This window comes from Dromiciops gliroides, chromosome 3, assembly GCF_019393635.1.
Source record: "Dromiciops gliroides isolate mDroGli1 chromosome 3, mDroGli1.pri, whole genome shotgun sequence".
NCBI lineage: Eukaryota > Metazoa > Chordata > Mammalia > Microbiotheria > Microbiotheriidae > Dromiciops > Dromiciops gliroides.
Window position 1 is genome coordinate 84,651,034 of NC_057863.1, and position 22,161 is coordinate 84,673,194.

Here is a 22,161-nt window from a genome sequence, read left to right on the forward strand (position 1 = left end):
AGACTATAGAACTGAATATAGCTCCTCAAAGCAATATCTGGGACATTGCACTAAAGCTTCTACTCCAGCATGATATCAGTCTCCAAACTGATTCTTTGAATACAGTTTTTCAACTAGTTGCCCTGAATCTACCTAACTTTAATATTCTTTAAAACTCTTAGGCAATGTCCATGAGTGTGGTACATTGAATATTCTTTCAGATTTTTTTTAATGTATTGATTGGTTTTGCTGATTTTCCCTTCTTTTAATAGCTTTCATATTTATATCTGTTATATGGGATACTTTCTGGGAGAGGGAGGAGGAAAGATATTAGGAGAAATTTTGGTGATGTAAAAGATGAAATCAATAAAAATATTTTTAACTATATATAACTATATATATTTTAAAACTATATATAAATTGAAAGAATGACCATCAGAAAACAATAAAAAATGAATGCAATAAAAATACAAAGAATAGGCTTGGCCCCAAAGAAGAGATGTGAGAAGACACCTCCTGTTAGTATTTTGCAGAGGTGGGAGTTTCTTAGGTGTGAATGCTACCTATATTTTCAATGCATTGCTCAATTTTTTACTAACTGATTTTTTTCTTCTTCCTCTTTTTTATTTAAATAAATTATTTGTTATATTGGATGGCTCTCCAGGAAGAGGAAGGGAAGGAATATAAGATATAATTTAGGAAATGTAAAAATAAAGGATATTAATAAAATTTATTTAAAGAAACACATTAAAGTCTTTACAGACAAAACTCATTCTTCTTTGCTTATTTGATTTGTTAGAAAATCACTGTAGTATTTCTGTATATAGTAGCCACTATTTTGGTCCTATCTGGGTTTATGGAATTTTTTTGGAACATTCCAAACCAACTGCAGGGTTGACACAATTTTCAAGAAAGCTAATTGTTTTTGACTTGAGCTAGGGCAAATATTCAACTTCTTTCTCAAATAGGAACTAGTTTTGGTATTTCAAAGACAACTTAGCAAAACTCCCAATGTCCCTATGCTTCAAAAATAAAAATAAAATGCAAACCAAACCAAATCAAGCAGAAACCTTCTAATAGTTTCACTGTGTCTATTAATTCTAATTCCCTCATTACCAGGTAAGCTGACATTTGTCTTAGAATGATTATCCAAAGTCAGGTTCTTTCTGTCAATTGATTCCTTCCTCTTTCCTAATGGTAACTAGAAGGACTACAAACAAACATTTAATGTCACATATTTTTTGCTTATTTTTGTCTTGCTGGCTCAGGTTTATTACTGCCAATAGTAAATATTCAAGGTGGGACTAAGGGCATGAATATTTATAATTTAGTTTATCCATATCCAGAATTTGAGGCCTTTTAAATTTTAAGCCTTTGAGATCCCAATGTCAGCCTTGAACGTTCAAGTCATCAACTGGCTCTTCTTCTCTCCCGTACCTGCCACTAAACTCATTTTTAAGAAAAAAAGGATGCTTTTTGATGAAAAAAATCACTATCATTTTTCAATTCACCCCCAATAAAATCCTCCACTGTGCCAAAGAAAATAAGTTAAGCTGACTATATCTGACAGTGTATGTAGCTACCATCCTACATTCACAGTCCACTGCTTCTCCATTGAGATGAAGAAAATGTTTTGTCATCAGTCCTTTGAAATCAAGGCTGGCCCTTATGCTAACCTGAAGTCGGGTGTCTTTTAGTCATTAACCTCACATATGATCCTTTACTAGGTTCACCAAGATTCATCATATTTTGCCCTCAGTTAGATCTCTTTCCTTCTAATGGTGGTTCTGTCCTAAGTTTCCAAAGGATGGAACCTTTAAAATATCAACAGAAACACTGATTGTTGACACTGCCTGAATCGAAATGACTATTCTATCAAGACATGTACATTTAGATGATGCTATTTTTAAAAGTGTACTGATATTTTTGTCTATATCATCTTTGTTTCCTCAATATTACTTATCCCTCCCTCCACCCAGAGAATTAACACTTATATCAAAGAATAAAAAAGACCGTGAAGAAAATAAAGGGGAAAAAAGCAGATCAGCAGAACTAACTAACAATCACTCAAATCTTATAACACATGTAGTGTTCCATGCCTATACTCTCAAATGAAATAATTTTAAGGCGGGGGGAGGCTGATTTAACTATGCCTAAAAATGAAATCATTATATGACAATGTTTATATAGCCAGTTATTAGCTGATGCTTTGGTGTTGATTGAAAATATCTATAAATATAAGTCATTTGATAATGAGGAACTAATTTTATTTTGTACTGTGTACAACAGCAGTGAAAGTATTGAGTTAACATCACTCACTACCTTTATGGTAAAAATAATGAATGATCTGAGTTTCTGCTTTCCAATTTTAATCAACAAGACTTTACTAAGTGACTACTATGTGTCTGGGTCTATGCTAGACACTAGGGGCACAATGAAAAAAAAAAAACGGCACAAGCCCTGTCCTCATGAAACTTACATTCTGCTGTCTGCCAGGGTTTAGCTTGTTTTGGATTCTTTAAGCTTCCTTTCCTTCCATCCCCTAACAAGTTGCTCTCCATGCCCATCACTTTCTGGTTGCTCCGACACCACCCCTGCTCACCTCCTCTTAAAAAGTGCCTACTTTTGGGGGCAGCTAGGTGGCGCAGTGGATAGATCACTGGCCCTGGAGTCAGGAGTACCTGAGTTCAAATCCAGCCTCAGACACTTAAGACTTTACTAGCTGTGTGACTCTGGGCAAGTCACTTAACCCCAATTGCCTCACTTAAAAAAAAAAAAGTGCCTACTTTTAGACCCTCCTAAGATATATCATCAGGGCAGTGTCAGCATTTTTTTTTGTCCATCCCTTACTGGGGTATAAAACTTCCTCTCTCTAAGGAAGTTGTAAGTTCTTCAAGATGGGTGGTATTGGTCCTGATTGTTGCCCCAACATTTCCTCTTTGTTTTATTGACAGGGCTCATTATATCCTATTAATAGGAACCTGGTGTGTGGGGTGATACTTGGCAAATGGGGCTAGTTATTCAGGGCCTGTTATGACTGTATCCATCAGTGAGAGGAGCATGTGTTCCTATGTATTGTTCTAATCAACTCTGCTCAATATGTTAACTTCATATTTATCATGTGATTACTTCCTCCACCTTCTAATTCAGACCTAAGCACTGATTTGGATGTCCATCTGTATTAATATAATCACATCATGTAATTTGTGAGTATGCAATAAATAATAAACAAAACACATTAAATGTTTACACAAAAGACGCATTTAAAATGTCTGTACACTGAAGGTTTTACCCAGACGTTTTCAATAATAAAAGTAATACCAGAGTTTGGTAGATGGTACCAGCTAGAGACCAACACCAAATACATTTAATACCGTATATTTTTACTTATATCTGTCTCAGGACTATGACTAGGTAACTTCTGACTCTCAGAGATAGGAAGAGAAGTAGAGATGTTTCTTAAGTGTCTCTCTTGCCACAGCCTGTGCTCTGCAATACAAGTTAGAAGGGCAGATGTATCATCTGGGAAGTTTTCCAAATTCATTAACTCCTTGGCGCTATTGGCGTTAGTGTGCCCATTGCCAAGGTTGGATGTCATGCCTAGAAAATCTAAGTCCTGGAGGGAAAGGATTAAGAAAACACAGCACTCAAAACAGCTACAGATTTCTTCAGTCACAGTGGGCAACACAAAATACCATGGTTTTTGGCCAGAGCTGACCATAGCCAACATCCTCATTCCTAAAGAATAAGCAGCTTTTCCCTAACACCTGTGGACTCCTTATTAGGAATGAGAGCCAATCATATTAATTTAGATATAAACTATTGTTATAAGATCTCGTGCTATGATCCAGAACAAACCCACAATTCACTTCATGGATCAGAAAGTCTTGGATGGGCAGTGGGTCATTGTAACATGTATCAGGTTTATGGAAAATCCTGGATATGGAAAATTAAAGGACATTTGGTACAGAAAGGGTAACAGAACCAGTTAGGGATAGCACATACTTAATTTAGCATGTAAAAAAAGGCATTGAGCAACATTTTCATAGAAGATAATTTAGATGCCGTCAAGATATGGAAAACAGGGGGCAGCTAGGGGGTGCAGTGGATAGAGCACTGGCCCTGGAGTCAGGAGTACCTAAGTTCAAATCCAGCCTCAGACACTTAACACTTACTAGCTGTGTGACCCTGGGCAAGTCACTTAACCCCAATTGCCTCACAAAAAAAAAAAAAGATTTGGAAAACAGATGAGAAAGCCTTATCCTGAATTCCACAATTATTAGCACTCCCCATGCACCCACCAACCCCCATTATGTTCTATATATCCATACATTTAACTCATTGATGAACGTGTTATATACTCCTAGTAGAACATAAACTCCTTGGACTATTTTCATTTTTTAAATGTTTATCCCCTACCTCTACTATGGTACCTGGCACATATTGAGTACTTTATAACTCTTAACTAATTGAGTTCAAATAGATTTGTAACTGGGGTTTAGTCAAAATTCTATTGATGACAAATAGCCTGACAAATCTCTAGATTAGCACTCTTTCCCCCACCTGCACTTAAAGATGGCGCTTGGTGTAATTTTCCAAAGGTTCCTTTGTGAACCTTTATTCTATTTTCACTTGTAAGTTAGAATCATAATTAGAATCATTAGGCATGTGTAGCAGGCAATGGCCTACAAATATAAGTAGTACTTTTATGGTGTGGTTTCTTGGTCTAATGTCACCAGGGAATTTCCTATTTCAAACGTTGTCATCAGACTGTACTAAGGATTATTCCCTTAAGACAATTTTAATTTGGTTTGCTACATCAATGTAGGTGTGGAGACAAACCACATTAACAATGATACGACCCAAACCACATTTGGTTTTGAGCACATTCAAGTCTAAAACAAGGCCCAGTGGTTTATTTTATTCTAGACTCTTAAAAAAAAAGAGTTATCTGCGTTTGGTGTGGTTTTCCCCAGGCCTGAAATGTAAATCTATTGGTTACTGTGCCACCTGGTATATTTCCTCCTTCTGTGATGTAGACCATTTGGGAGCCCAGTTCAAAAGAGATCTCAAGTTAGACTTGACTGTGAGAAGGTATAATTACCACATTAGGCTTAATAATGGTTAAAGCCTTTTGATTTATATTTTACAGAGGAAGTCCATACTTAACTAAAAGTAAAGGGACTTGACTCCCAGGGGAAAATGGGTAGAACAATTTGAGATCTATACATCTGGGAGACCTTAGAGTTAATAGAAGCTTTTGACAAAACAAGACAATCAAAGCTTTTAAGAAAGCTTGAGTGTATAATGATAGAAGCTCATGGGCTAGATTAATGAGTGGTAGTATTTTTCCTTTTCAATCTTAAGACATTTAATTTTATTAGTTATATGAATAGAGTGCCTATGTCAGGAGATCTCTTTTAGATAACAAATTTTTTGGTTCATTTAAAACAAAAACAAGCCCACGAAACATTATTTTTGGTGTGATAACTGGGGACCATGTGTGTTTGTCACTTTCTGTCTCATGTCAGAATAGAAAAGCTTTAAAATCTGATGTCTTTTCATTTGTGCTGGAAGTAGAGTTTCCTCTTTGTGGTTTGCCTAGTTTAGGAAAGGTGCAGGTAGAGTTAATAACTTTCTTTTATGTTTTAAATTAGTTCATTTAATTGGTTAATGAAAGGCCTTTGTTCAAAAGGTAACTGTTTTTATGGCTTTGTTGAATTTTTATGGGGTTTAAATTGTTTGGGGATTTTTTTTCTGTGTGTGTGTGTGTGTGTGTGTGTGTGTGTGTGTGTGTGTGTGTGGTTTCTAATTATCAACAGGCTGAGAAAGAATTTGTCTGTGCATCCATTAGAGGAAATAGGGAAAGTAGGCTAAGATTTAAGTTCTAATTTTTGCATATTTGTCATTAACCCTCTTGTTGCTCTTCTGTTGTTAGACCAATATCAGTAGCCACATCTTTCAAATAACTTTCTGCCTGTATTTTTGTATACTTCTCCCACACCAGACTAAAATGATATAGAAAATAGGCCCTTAATAACAAATGGGCATGGAATGAATGAACAAATTAAATAGGTTCAGTCCCTGTCTTCGACAAAACATAAAACTGCCACTAGTTTTATTTCCCTAAAAGAAGACTTTCATCAGTTCACTCTCCTATTCAGGACCCTTCAATATCTCACTATTGTCTCCATCATTCATATTTAAACATTTAGGAGTAGAAGCCAGAATTATAACCCAGTTTCATTCAATACATTCTTTATTCAATAGAAAAGGTCTGTCACAAATAGAATGGAATGACTGGAAAAGACCTTGAAGATCAGCTTGACCAGAGATTCTTGATCTAGGGTCCATGAGACCATTGAATAGAGTTCAGGGAGTCCATGAATTTGGTTGAGAAAAAAAACCAGCCCACATCTTTAGTTTCACTACCTTCCAACTGAAATTTAGCATTTCCTTTGATTACTTAACAATATTATTCAGAGAATGGGGGAGAGGGAGATCCACGATAGAAAGCTCTCCATCCACCATTTTATGCTACCACCAAGATATATCTGATAATCCTAGCCACATTTGGTCATGTATTTTATACTTTCTTATTGATTCATGAACAAATTATGTCAAAGGGCCACAAGTTCCTTCAAGGTTTTTCTATTCTCCCTAGTACCCAGGAAAATTGTAGAAATATCTCAATAAATAGGGAGATAATTTTTTTAAAAAAGGAATGCATCTGCAATGTGCATAATGTGAAAGGAAATAAAGTAATAGAAATTTTAAGTGTACAGGAAGTAGGGAAAGGATTATAAGAGCACTCTTCAGGGCAGCTAGGTGGCACAGTGGATAAAGCACCAGCCCTAGATTCAGGAAGACCTGAGTTCAAATCTGGTCTCAGACACTTGACACTTACTAGTGACCCTGGGCAAGTCATTTAACCCTCATTACCCCCTGCCCCCCCCAAAAGAGCACTCTTCACTTGCCATTAATTAGACATGACATTATAATAGCATCTACATTTAGTAGACTTTTAATAAAACTTAAGGGAAGGGATTCCAATGACCGGGATGGTATTCTTCCTGTTTCCCATTCTCTTTTCCCATCTATGATGGGAGCATGATCCTTAGATACCCTCCTCCCATACTTAAGTCTCTCTATTTCTATTGGCTCCTTCCCTGATTCCTAGAAATATACCCCGTTCTCCCCCATCTAAAACATTCAAAACAAAACACAACTTTATTTGATGATTTAACTCCCTTTCACAAGTAAATTCCTAGAAAATGTTTCCTATATTCCATTTTTTCTCTTCACACTCAATTCTTAACCCCTTATAATTTAGCTTCTAACTTTACTACTCTTTTAAAATGTTCCCTCCAAGATTATCAATATCTTAATTGCTAAATCTTTTCTCAGTCTTCATACTTTTTTATTTTTCTATAGCATTTAACATTGTAGATAATTCATTTATCCTAGATATTATTCTCCTCCATGGATTGTCCTGATACTGCTCTTTCCTGGTCCTCTTCCTTTTTCCTTCCTTTCTGGACCACTCCTTCCCAGTTTCCTTTGTTGGGTCATCATCTGTATCCCACCCCTTGACTGTGTATTCTCAAAAGCTCTGTCCTGCAACCTTTTCTATTCTCCCCCTACACCCTTTCTCTTTTTTTTAATTTAATTTAATTTTTTTTGGTGAGGCAATTGGGGTTAAGTGACTTGCCCAGGGTCACACAGCTAGTAAGTGTTAAGTGTCTGAGGCCGGATTTGAACTCAGGTACTCCTGACTCCAGGGCCGGCGCTCTATCCACTGCGCCACCTAGCTGCCCCTACACCCTTTCTCTTAATGTCATCAGACCCTATGTGTTCAGTTATCATCACTATGCAAATAATTTCCAGACTATTCCATGACAATGTGTCTCTTGGGCTTCAGGATCACAACATAATCTACCATTTGGACACCTCCAATTGACTGATTTTAGGCATCCTAAACTCATACTAAAAGGGAACTTATTTTCTCCACAAAATTCAACTCAACAGAATTAGAATTTTCCCAGTTTTCCTTCTTCCTTATACCTTCCTTCATATCCAATCAGTTAGTCATGTCTTGATAATTCTATTTTCAGAACAATCCTTCAAGTCTATACCCCTCTCTCTACTCTCATAGCTACTACCTTAATTTAATCCCCACCATTGCCTCTCATCTCAACTACTACTAAAGTCTCCTAATTGGACACAAAACTTATAGTCCCTCTCCTCCCAATCCATCCTTCACAGGGGTATAAAAATAATCTTCCTAAAGCATGAGTCTGACTACACCACTCTCTTGCTCACGCTGCAATGGCTCCCTATTGCTTTTAGGATAAATTACAGACACTTCAGCATAGACATTTAAATATCTCAACAATCTGAGTCTAAATTATTTTTTTACAGTTAATCATAGGATCACAGATTTAAAGCTAGAATAGAGTTTGGAGGCCATCAAATACAAGACCTTCATTTCGTTCATGAAGAACAGTCACAGAGAGGTTAAGTAATTTACACAAGGCCAAAGAGCAGGTACTGTTGTGAGATGGAAACTCAGGTTTTCCTGAATCCAAGTCCAGCATTACACAGCTTTACCTCCCAGTGGGACTCTTCACATTGTTCACCTTCACAGATTTGACAGTCCAACCAAATTGATCTACTTACCATTCCCTGAATTCTTTATTCCATTTCCGACACTTCCCTGTGTTTGTATAGGCTATCTCCCATGCCTGAAACTAATTTCCCTGGCTTCCTATAAGGCTCCGCTCATATGACCTCTCCAGTGGGAAAGTGCTTGAGATCTCCCTGCTTTTTAGTTTTCTCTCCATCTTTAGAGGATAATGAGGATGATAATATGGATAACTAGTATTTCTATAGAACCTTGAGGTTTGCAAAGGATTTTACATATATTAGCTCATTTCATTCTCACAATAGCCCTCTGAACTAGATGCCATTATTATATCCATTTTACAGATCAGGAAATGAAGCTGAGAGAGATTAAGCGATTTTCAACAATAAGTATCTAAGACAGGCTTTGAACAAAGGTCTTTCTGACCCCCAAGTTCAGTACTTTATCCATTGTGCCACCTAGCTGCCTATGTATTTTTCCTGCATAGGTTTATCTGTTTATATGTTGTATTCCCAAATAGAAAAAAGCATCATGAGAGCAAGACTTTTTTTTTTAAAACAAGTTAAATCTTTGTAGTCACAATACCTAGAATATGCTGTTCACATAGTAGGAGTTTAAGATATGCTTGTTGGATGAGATTGGAAGGTATGAGTTAAATAGCAAACTTATAAAAACTAATACAAATGAGAACTAAAGCTACCCTCTCAGAAATAATGCAATACATACCTAAGATAGAGTAAGGGTAGAGAGGGAGTTAGAGAAAAGATGTGGATTCTAGCAAATGTTTCATTTCCTTCAGTTCATTCTTCATAATGTAACTTAACTGATTGTGTTTCAGGGGTCCAATGGTAAGACTTTTAGATATACCCAGAGTCAAATAATCAAAGCCATCCCAAAGCTAAATGATAACTATAATGAAACTGTTCTAATATGGGTTTTGAGGGATGAGGACTAATATTTCCACTATGAGCTATGATCTACTGGAATTTTCCTCTAGGTATTACATTTTAGAGAATTTTTTTTTGGCAGGGTAATGAGAGTTAAGTCATTTGCCCAAGGTCACACAGCTAGTAAGTATCAAGTATCTGAGGCTGGATTTGAATTTAGGTCCTCCTGAATTCATGGCCAGTACTTTATCCACTGGGCCTCCTAGCTGCCCCTAGGGAATATGATTCTTACCAGTGATACATCTGACTCCATACAATGATGTGCTACATCATGATGGTGATTTCTTCTAATTTTTTCAAGTACTTATTTTCTATTATCTGCACCATTGCTCCTGCCTCCATTAGCACTGGGAGGTTTTTTCTTTTTTTTTAAGTCTGTAAATACATTAAATTGCAGTGAAAAGTTCTGATGTCAAACTTTCCGTTTGTATTTATCAACCATCATGTAATCATTTAATAACATTTTGTACCGCAGATGCTCACTCTGGCATTTACAAATGCTATTAAAATTGTCAGTTCCAAACCATTGTTTTCCAAACTCAGCAAGACACACATTCCCCATGGATGGCAAAGTTGTAAAGTTCAGCCATATTTGAAGCATCTGACACATGGAGTGTTCCCTTCTTTTAAAAGAAAAAAACCCAAAGAGAAATTCACTGTTTTCATTATTCTAAACAGCTGAAGATTTTTGTTGTTTTTAATTATAACTGTTCTGAAACAATTAACATTTAAACTAAGACCACCCATTGGGAACGTCATCTGAAAAGATAAATTTTCACCAAATTCTGAATAATCAGAAAGAAGGGAAAATTAAAGACATTTGTTCCGGAGAATGTTAGTAACAGTAACATAAGTGCATGCATGAATGTGGGTCCTATTAGAAAAACTACCACTACAACAAATATTTTTTTATAAATAAAAATAATTTTTCATATTCTATTTCACAATTTGATTGTTTCAAATACTTTGACTTGTGGAACTTGTGTCATGGATACAGACATTGCCTTTATTGAAACAGAACACAGACCCTCCTCTATTACTTGATAGATATTCGTCATTGGCTGCTATGTCCAAAAAAAAAAGAAAAATTATCATCTGATGGTTAATACAATGAACAACCCATCTAACATCAATTTCCATATTATCCAATCATGTAAAACTATTAGCTAGATCAAGTGCCACGTTTTCACTTTTCTCAGGATCTTCATGCCTGGGATATAGTAAGCACTTAATGAATGTTTATTGACAGACTACCTGAAAAGTTGAATAATACTTACATTAGTCATAGAATGAAATGTGTATTTGTAGGAAACAAAGTTAATAATAATAATAATATGTAGGTTGATTTGGAATCATTTTGGTTTCTAGTATCTAACATAGCTGCAAGTAATACACTATCATGCTTTTCTGCTATTGAATTTCTGCCCTCCACTCCCCTCCCCTCCAATTATCATGCCAATATGCTATTGCCATCACCTAGATATAACATTTCATCTTCATGGTACCTCTTGTTGCGTCGGCAGGGTTTCCTGGCCATTGTGGGACAATGGAAAGAACAATGAAGTAGAAATCAGAAGGCCTGAGTTCTAGTTCTAACCTTGTTACTGAGAAGCACTGAATTTAGTCAAGTTGGCTGAGGCTTCTCTGATACCCAGTTTCCTCATTTAGGAAGGGCATGGCTTGGTTCAAGCCCACTGTTATCAGCAATTAATGTTTAATAAAATACCTCAAAGTATATCTTTGTATCCCTTTAAATCATTACTTAATCCATGTAACAAATCTTTTTAGAGAGAAACAAAGATGAAGAAAGTAGATGTACAGATATTGATATGATTGCTGAAAACTGATGAAATGAACCAAAAAAACAAATTGAGTTTGAGATCAGTGTTTAGATGGTCTTTAAGGCCCCTTGCAACTCTAAAATCCTATGTGATTTTAAAATTTTGTTCTATATAGAGTATACATGTGCCAGCTTGAAGAAGTTATTTATAAATAAAATGCTATAAATTTTAAATAAGTTGATTAATTATCTGCAGGGATGAGCATGCCCATATCGCTGCATAAATTTGGTGTTAAGTAAAACAGAAGATAACAATTTCTAGTCCTTCCCATATTCCACCCCACCTTCTAAGACACATTGGTATTTTTTCCTTAAGTTAAGTGATTCCATTGCATTTTGGGTCCCTAAATGCCAAGAAGACAATATGTCAATGTAAAGTGCTAGACTTAGGGAACAGCCGATGTGCCCTAGCAAAGATTTGTGAAAATATTTTTGAGTTTAGTGATAAAATGTTTCAGTGTAGTACAAAATAAATACTGTTTTATTCAAAACTGAGGACCTGGCTTCAAAACTTGGCCCTGCCATTTAAAACCTGCATGATCAAAGATGATTTGCTCTTTGGGGCTTCAGTTGATTTGTCAAATGAGGACTTGAACTTAATGATGCTGGGTTCCTTTCCAGTTCTAAAAGTGTGATTTTAATTTTTAAACGCAGAAGGCTTAGAACATTGTGGCCAACAGATCTCTTATGGTCTTGTGAATTATTGTCTTAGAATAATGGGAAGAAAGTGCTATAGTAATGACAAGCAGGATGACTTTCAAAAGGCCTGGAAAGACTTATATGAACTGATACATAGTGAAGTGAGCAGAACCAGGAGAATATTGTACACAGTGACAGCAATATTGTTCCATGAAGAACTGTGAATTACTTAACTATTCTCATCAATACAATGATCTAAGACAATCCCAAAGGACTAATAATGAAGCATACTATACCTCCAAAGAAAGAACTGATATTGATGTAACAAAGACTGAAGCACACTATTTCTCACTTTCTTTCATTTTTTTCCTTTTATTTGAGTCCTCATACAAAATGACTAATATGGTAATGTTTTACATAATTGCACATGTATAACCTATATCTGATTGCTTATAGCCTCTGAGACCAGGGAGGGGAGAAAGGTTGAGAGCAACAGAATTTGGAACTCAAAACTTTAAATAAAAATAATTTATTAAACATTTTTTAAAAATCCAAAGGAAAGAAGGAAATACACATTTATTAGGCACCTACTGTGTTCCTGATACTCTAAGAACTTTGTTAAATATTATCCCCACAATAACCATGTGACATAGCTGTTATTATTCCTGTTTTATACTTGAGGAAACTGAGACAGAGGGTAACTAACTTGCCTAGGATCACCTAGCTAGCGCCCGAGGCGAAATTTGAACTCAGATCTTCCAGATTTAAGATCAAGCACTCTCTCCATTGTGCCATCTAGTGGCCTCTAGGAGCTGAGCTTATATCTTTTAATAATACCTTAGGGTTTTAGAGGCAACGGCCTATGGAAATAGACTAACAGTTTCAAATCTGTGACACTGTCATGGTGGTTGTTTCAACAATGAAATCAACATGTTTTCATTTTAGATGCTGTATTTAGTATTATACCATCTTTATAAAATTATAAAAAAAACAACAACAAACCAGGGGTGTGGTTGATGCCATTTTTGAAAACTCATCCCACTTCCCCATGTATTTTATTTTAGAGCCATTTGGAAAAAAATATTTAAAAGCGCTATGTTCTTTTTAGTAAAGGTCTCCAAGAGGGCCAAAGGTTCTCAGGAGCACCCCTCTTTGGCTAAGCCCTTAAGTGTGTTTGTATACGGTCATTTAAATCTAAGTGTATCAAAGCATCAGGAGTATACCAAATCATCAGAGGACTCCATGTGGATGACAGTTGTAAGTCAACCTCCAAACAAACATGCACATGCATACCACATGAACAGACAGAGACACAGGAAAATTGCAAGGAATCTTGCTAGAAAGCTTAGTAGGGAATTGTATTTTATAAAGGGAAGGCATCTAATTCATATAGGAAAGTGGTAGAACTTTCCTATTTATTGTTAAGCTGGCAGGGTCCTCAACAGGTAAAAGAAGATATGCTTTATGAGGTTCTATTATGGTCCTCCTACAGGTCAGGCCTGTTTTTCCAAGTAGACTGTTAAGTTTCTTGAGTACTGGAACTAGACCTTATATTTCAATTACTTTTCCCTCAATCCATGCTTAACACCTATGCCCAGAGGGGGAAGGGACTTTCTTAAGATCACATCCTCATCAACCATCCTAGTTAATTTTTCTAGAGCACCTACCCTGTGCCAGACACTGTGCTAAGGATTCTCCAATTATCGCCTCATCTCATCCTCACAACAACTCTAGGAGGTAGGTACATTATTATCTCCATTTTACAAATGAGGAGACAGTCAAAGACTAAGTGTTTTGCCTAAGCTCACACAGCTACCAAGTGTCCAAACCTGTCCAAGGCCAGATTTGAACTTGGATTATCTTGACTCCAGGCCCTGTCCTCTACCCACTGGGTCACTTCGCTGCCAAGTGGCAGAGATGGGATTTAAACTCAGGTCTTCTGATCCTAAATCCCATATCATCTCCTCTGGACCAACCTGTCTTTTCATTGATTGAAAACTTGTCCCAGTAAAGTACTGGATTTTTGCCCCTATTACTTTCCACAAGGCTCACTTATTTTACAACCCTATAGCTAAATGTTTGGGCACGTCAGAAATTAAAATAGAAATAGGAAAGCTTTTTTAGTCCATTTTCCTAATTAATATGTCAGAGCTCATAAAGAAGAACTCATCAGCTTTTCTTCAGCACTGCATCATCCGAAAGACCTGTGTCAGCAAAGATCTCAGCAGACAGTCAATACATTTTAAAAGAGTTCCAAGCTGTAAATCAAAACCAAAAAATGAAGACGCAGTAAAAAGAAAAATTTACAAGCGGATCATGGCTTAATGCAGAATGAACTCAGGTACCAGAGTGGGGTATACAGAATAGAAATTTTTTTAAAAAAAGATTTCCTTCGAAGAAATATTCTGTAACACTAAGCAGACCCAGCACCTGAGTTAAACTTCAGCTAAGAATTAATATCAAATTGAATTCATGTTCCTAGAACTTTACTCTCTCTTCCAAAAGTTCCTATTCATTTTAATTTAATTTATGATATAGTTTTTATATTGACTTCATTATTGCAGATATCTAGATTTTGTGAGGGAATCCTGAGGAAGAACAAGAATAAATGAGGTGAGGTCAATAAGGAATTGTGTGCATAAGGAGAAGATGGGCTAGTTATGATCAAGGCAAGAGTGAGAAATGAAAGAAAGATGGATGGATGGAAATGCTCCATTGGTCCTCTCATAGGGTCGGGATGAAGTTAAGGAGTTCTCTGGCATGTTGGATAGACCAGCTATGGAGAATTCTGGGAGAACATGGATGCAAGTCATACAGGATGGACAGGGGGCAGCTAGGTGGCGCAGTGGATAGAGCACTGGAGTCAGGAGTACCTGAGTTCAAATCTGGCCTCAGACACTTAACACTTACTAGCTGTGTGACCCTGGGCAAGTCACTTAACCCCAATTGCCTCACTAAAAACAAAAAAACCAAACAAACATACAGGATGGACAGGTATGAATGGGCTGAGATCTGCCTCATTTGAGGGAATTTCCAAATCAAGGAGGATATGGATCCATCTGAATAGGTTCTTAGAGCTTCTTGTTACATCTTGTACCTATGCCTTAACATGGAAGGAATATGTACTTATGACCTTAAAAAAAAACCCCAGAATGATAAGGGAAAGATTTTTGCTGATATAATAAGGAGACAGGAGGGGGGGCAAAGGGGAAATCTTATAAAAAAGTAGATACAAATACCATCATATTGATAGGAAAATGGCCTGACAAACTGCCAACAAACAGTAAATTCAGGCAGTATGCTTTCCCTCTGGTCACCAAATGATGGGAATGCAGGTCCCCTCCTGAATTTCTGACTCATCTTTTGATTCAGGGAAAGGGGAAGGCTGACTTTTGGATGGGAATGTTAGAAGCATCTAGCTTGTCTGAGGCTTTGGCTTGACCCGAGTTCTCAAGCATCCTTTAGACAGGAAGACGGCCGCAGCTTGCATGCCAGGAAGTCTGTCACATATTTGGGATGCACCCAAGCCAGACCAACAGATATAACTTGGCATCAAAATGATCCTCCAAAAAGGTAAAGGAGCTGACTCGGGAAATCTTTTACCAAGACAAATTTATTAAAATGTTGCGCATCATCCTGAAGGAGAGGGAAGATGATACATTTAGGTCAGCACACAAAATCGAATTGGCTTAACTTTTTGATGGTTTTGGATAAAATGAAAACTACCTGTATATCTCTAATTTTTCAAAAAGTGGGGAGGAGGAGAGAATATGATTTCTGTCTCATGGTTGTCAGAAAAGCAGTTTTGGGGAAACCACGGCTGTGGAAATTAGATGAGTAATCCCAATTAGAACTGGTGAGCATAGTGGGGGAAGATCAGTCTAAAGACGAAAATCCAAATGGGAGAAATACCAAGCAGCCACATACTGTGAAGAACAACTGGGAAAGAAAGAATCTACATCATATTAAGCACACATCATGGGGACTGGGGTAAAAAAAAAGGAGGTAAAGGAAACTAGAAGCCAAAGGTCAAGTGTCAAATTGGTCTTAAATTCTATGAGCCTAGTCTCGTTCATAAACAGAGATAGTCCTAGGAAAGATGACACTGTTCTCCATGAAAAAGCATGATAATAACAGAGCTTTTGGCTAACCCAGAATCTAATTGTTTAGAAGTGGAGCAAAAATAGTCTAGTATTTAGTTTCCTGAAAGGGGCCAGAAAAAATTTTATTTCTTATTTGTTTATTTTAGAAAGACTCATGAAAAAGCCTTTAAAGGACTGTTTTTATATTTTTTAAATCTTCTACTCTAATTCTAGACAGAAAAACACATCTTTAGGCAACAGCATGAAGATCTAGAAGAAGAACGATATACATGAAAGGCAAAAATAGCTTCAAATATCCTTGGGGTTGATGAGTTATATGACCTTGCCTTTCTGATACCTATAAAAACTCAAATACTAGATGATTTAAAATAAGATGATGGTGGAAACAATCAGCACGTGGCAATTTTTATCACTCCCACAGAAACTTTCTTTCCCCCAGTGATCTAATCCTATTGAGTTCTTTATTAAGAGAAATAAGGGGGAAAAATAAGCCAAGAGTTGTGAACCAATTCTTCCCCTGCTGTTATTGCTAAAGAATCTGGAGAAGTAATAAAATAAAAAAAATCATAATCTCGCCTTGAAACATGATGGAACTAATGAGGCATCAAGGCCACTTATGGCTGAAAACATAATTGGCATATAAACACAGGAGATGCTCATTGATGGGAAAGCCTTTCCCTTTTGTTTCAGAAAACTGAAGGATGCCAACATATTGCAATCCTTCTGTTGTACCGAGTGGTAAATCTAAGATGAAGATAGATATTTTTTCCAGCAGAGTTTTAACAAAGTAGGAACTCCTCAGAGAACTGGTACTGTTTAGTATATGATATATGGTAACTTAAATGTATTCAACTGGTTAGAATTAAAGATGATGAAGAAAGAGTAGAAAGGCTAGAATCACAAATTCAGAGTTGGAAGAGACTTGAGTGGCCATTTTGTCCAAACCTACCTAAAAAAAGAATTCATATCATGTATTAAGGGCTAAAATTCTAGCTAAACTGTCTAAAATATCTAATGAGTGGTCGCCAATAAATTATAAGCTTTAGCAAGAGTTAGGCTTTTAAGCATTTATTAAGGAGAATAAGAATTTGGTAAAGAGAGAGAGAAAGGCCTACATTCATCTGTCTATTAAAGGGAGAGCACATTTCTATCTCTGCTCTCCACCAGAATCCAAAGGAAAGAGAGAGAGACAGAGTGCCCGGCTCCCCCTTCCTCCTCCCACCAGCAAACGTCACTTCCTGACGCCAAAGAAAAGACACATGGTCTTGCCCTCAGAGATGTTCGCCTCATTTCTACAGTAAGTCTCTAGCAAGTGGCATCATTCCAATCGTTACACATGCAACACTCAACAAAAGGCCACCCAAACTTTCCTTGAAAACCTCTCATTAGAAGGGAGGCAATGCGTATTACTTTTCTAAAGACTGAATTTTTTTTGGAAGGCTCATCTGAAGTGATTCATTGGGAAGAGTAAAAGGGGATCACAGAGGAATTAAGTCTTTTTAAAAAGGAGCACTTTAAGCTTTCCTTTGACATTGAATTTGAACACACCCTAGGGTTGATCACAGGTTTAAGGGAAAAGATATCATAGGGCATCTAGTCTAAACTTCTTTTTCAGATGAGGAAACTAAGGCTCATTAAGGTTAATTTCTTCTTTGGAACTTAACACGTCTGGGATAAAGCGCTGGCATTTAGAAAAGGACTGGTAGATTTGACTTGGGGGAGTCCTTCATGGTAAAAGAGCTCCAGATAACAGGTCTACTTGGCTTGACACAAATAATTAGAGATTAATATGCTTATACTAAGATAATCACTGTCATCAAATGTAGTAGACAGAAAATGTTGGACTGAGAAAGGAAATTTCTTTAGCATCTACATGTCCATTTCTAACCCTACTAAGATGCTATATTTTAGAGAAAAACCCTAAAATCAAAGGTGTTTTTTTTTTTATCTTAGCAAGGGAACACAACACTGAAACCAATCATAATATAATTACGCAACAGGATGAACAGTCTAAATTTCCATATTTCAAAAGACAAGCTGAAACCCAAAAGCTATGAAGGTGGTTTTTCTTTAGCCTACAGTAACAGTGAAGGTTTCAGAGGACACTGACTGCTATCACATAGCTTTTCTAGAGTCATTTTGAGAATACCACTCCTAAATTAAAACAAAACAACACACAATATATTCTGCTCTGTAGGAGTGTGTGTGTGTGTGTGTGTGTGTGTGTGTGTGTGTGTGTGTGTGGTATAGTTAGACACTTTGGTGAGGACAGTTAACTGATGTTTTTATAATTTCAATTCTTTTTTTTTTTTTTTTAGTGAGGCAATTGGGCTTAAGTGACTTGCCCAGGGTCACACAGCTAGTAAGTGTTAAGTGTCTGAGGCCGGATTTGAACCCAGGTCCTCCTGACTCCAGAGCTGGTGCTCTATCCACTGCACCACCTAGCTGCCCCCTAATCTCAATTCTTTAGAAAGAAAAGGAAAAATATTCATACTGTGGAAATTTTCACTGTGATGTTAGAATGCCAAAATCATCATGGGAAAAATTTAAGGATTGTGTTGTCCTTCTTTTTAAAATTTCATTACCCTTAATGTTCAACTGATACACTTCTTGACATTTTTGTTGACTTCATTTTTTTTTTTAAAAAGGGAACGGCTATATTTTTGCTTCAGATGATTCATGTCAGCCTGTATACAGCTATGCATAGAGCCAAGCCATAATTTATCACTGTGGAAGTCAGAAACATCTCATGTATTAATTAGCAAGCCTTTTTGAGACTGGTGGGTGGAAACAGGCTCCAACTGCTACTTACATTTGGTCAGCGGTTTCCAGGAAGGGAGAAAGTAAAATGAGTTATGAGGAATTTCTTACCCAATTTGTGTCCAGCCAATGAGTGAACTTTACTTTCATCTGGTACTGAATGGAAGGAAAGAAAAGAGACAAAGATAAGACACTCTTTAAATTCACCATTCTGAATCAATGGAACATTATTTTAGACATATAAGAGATTAAATCTTTTTCTTTAGCAAAGGTATGAGATATGAACTTTCTCCTCATTTATAAGATATATCCTAGTGTTAAAAAATAAGTCAGGAAAGGACATGTTTATACTAGATGTTAATATAAAGAGGAGACTGTGAGGCAGTGCCATTTTTCTTTCATGCCTTTTCTAGATTCTTTAGTTGCACGATTGTATTTTTGTATAAGGAGAAGTTAACAACTCATAGACCCTTTTATGCAACATTTAAGCAAAATCATTACACTTAATAACAGAACAGATGGTTGGATATAACCCAAATGTGGTCCACCTTCAATTTTAGATATTTGACAATTGACTCAGTGGACTAGCTGCTGAAAGTCAGGGCTGTCTTTGTATGATTTACCATGAAGCCATATCTGTTGCAGTGGCAAAATATACCGTAAAAGGGCTGGGTACATAATTGTGCACATAAGCACCTGAATTTATGTCTCTACGTTCTAAAACTAAATAGAAACAACTTTGAATTATACATTATACTGGGTAATCTATTCCACTCCTGCCTGCCCGCCTCCCCAGTCTGTGTTCATGCTATCTACACAACAAAATGCTATTTCTTACATTTTGAAATCGTATGCCCTACATCAAGGGTATTTCTTTTTTTGTTGTTGTTTTTGTTTTGTTTTTTTGTTTTGTTTTTGTGAGGCAATTGGGATTAAGTGACTTGCCCAGAGTCACACAGCTAGTTAAGTGTCAAATGTCTGAGGCCGGATTTGAACTCAGGTACTCCTGACTCCAGGGCCGGTGCTCTATCCACTGTGCCATCTAGCTTCCCCAAGGGTATTTCAATGGAGGTTTCATGGAGATTTCATCATTTGGAGGATGGGTGAGAGGGTTGGGCACACATCACCCAGGGTTTCCCAAGTCCTCTAGGACCTTTGCCCCTGAAAGGAACTTCCATCTAGGTCTGAAGCCAAGTGGCTGAGACAGACAGGTGAGGGAAATTTTGCATCTGAATTCCTGCGCTTCACACCAAGAAGGAAAAAGAAAGCAAGTACAGAACTCTTGTTATAGAAAGCAGAAGTCAGTGCAAAGGATCAGAGTGAGAGTGAAAGATAAGAGGACACTTAATGCATAAGCCAATAAGAGCACAGGGCTAAAGACAGGGCTAAACCAAATACCATGAGATGATCTGAGTCTAATCAACAGCAACTTTCTTTACTTTCTTCCCAATTCTGAGCATTTTCACTTACTGTCCTAGCTTCCCTGCCCCAACTTCCTTGAAGTCTCAGTTAAAGTCTCACCTTCTATAAGAAGTATCTTCTTAATGCCAGTGCCTTCCCTCTTTTGATTATCTTTAATTTATCTTTTATATATCTTATCCATACTTAGTTGTTTTCATGTTGTCTTCCCCATTAGATTATGAGCTCCTTGAGAGTAGGTACTATCTTCTACCTTTCTTTGAAACCCCAGAATTTAACACAGTGCCCTGTATACAGTAGGTGCTTAATAAATGTTAGTTGATTGATTTTTGATTTCTTGGAGAGCTATCATGGAAAGCTACATTTACCTGTCTGCCTACTCCCTCTCCACTTCTCCAGAGGACTAATGGAGAGGAAAGTAGATAGAAGGGAAATGGATTGGCTGCACTTGGCTATTCCTGCCTTCTATCCTTTATTTAAAGAATAGTCTGTGATTTTATACTATTTGAAATTGTTATTAAAGAATATAAATAAATTATTATTAAAGAATCATTTACAGTAATTTTAATCCAAACCTATAAGTGCATGATTTGACTTTGAGAGAGGTAAAGAAAAGTCAAAAGAGAGAGGTAAAGATAAATGGCCATTAGAGTAAGAATGTTTGAAATCTGTGAAAAATTTTGGAACTCAGTTATACATAAGATAGTCCATTGGACCTGGAGGGAGGTTTTATGAGGAAATGAGTCAGTAACAATAACAATAATTATTAAACAGTTAATATTAAAATAGATCTTCAAAGTTTGCAAAGAATTTTATACATATAATGTCACTTGATCTTCACAATACCTCTGTGGGGAAGGTGCTATTTTGCTCCTTATTCTTCAGATGAAGAGACTTGAGGCTGAGACTTTAATTGATTGGCTCAGGATCACATAGCTAGGAAATGTCTGAGGCAAGATTCCAATACAAGTCTTCCTGATATCAAATCTTGTCCTTTATCTACTATGTCACCTAGTCATTTGAGATAGAAGTTGGTGTAGTTATTCAGGTAATCATATCCTGAACACAGGACCATAGCAGCCATCTTACTAAGGAACATTCCATCTATAGTTCACATCTGACATTTTGGAAAGAAAACATGTTCACACATATTGATTCTTTGTTTCCTTTCTCTCTTTTAAAAAAATTCACTTACTACCTTACCTGCCTTGCCACTGTTTATAGATTTCCCTAGATTTCACTTCCTAGGTAATGCTTTTAGAGCATAGGTGGACTAAGCTATGAAAACCAGGAATGTACATAGATTTTCTCTTCTTGGTTTATTCTAAATGATAACATAAATGTCTATGTGGTGATTAAAAGTCTTCTAATCGGCTCTTAATAGTATTTAATTATTAACTTTAGCTAAGACTGAACTCAGGCATGACACACAAGTCCGGAGCTCTTTCCATTACAACTCATTGTGTCAAGAAACTCACATCAAACAACAAACTAATTAGAGTACAATGGTAAATAGAGAAAGGAGAGTCTAGTGATTTCAAGTTTTGAGGTAAAAACCCACAGCTTAGAGTATGAGAAGAAAGAGTAGATGACAATATTTGTGGCAGTATATTTCCTATTTGAACATATGATGATGATGATGATGACGACGACGACTGATGGTGGTGGTCAGTGTCAGGTAAATAATTACCAATGCTGCCTAAATGCTCCATGCTGACAGATATAAGTGGCATGTTCTGTGATCATACTGCTTGCTGCCACTCTATCTTTTAAGACCATAAGTCATAGTGACTCTATGATCACAAGCTGCCGATTGGATATTTGGAATTA

General features: G+C 36.7%; 1 protein-coding gene across 1 annotated transcript in view; it reads right to left on the reverse strand.

Moving 5' to 3' along the window:
• Window positions 1–22,161, reverse strand: part of PARD3B (par-3 family cell polarity regulator beta) — a 1,353,776-nt gene that overhangs the window by 401,839 nt on the left and 929,776 nt on the right. Inside the window, exon 16 of the mRNA XM_043998182.1 lies at window positions 19,024–19,068. Within this exon, the coding sequence (XP_043854117.1) occupies window positions 19,024–19,068 (45 nt within the window). The remainder of the gene's footprint in view (window positions 1–19,023; window positions 19,069–22,161) is intronic.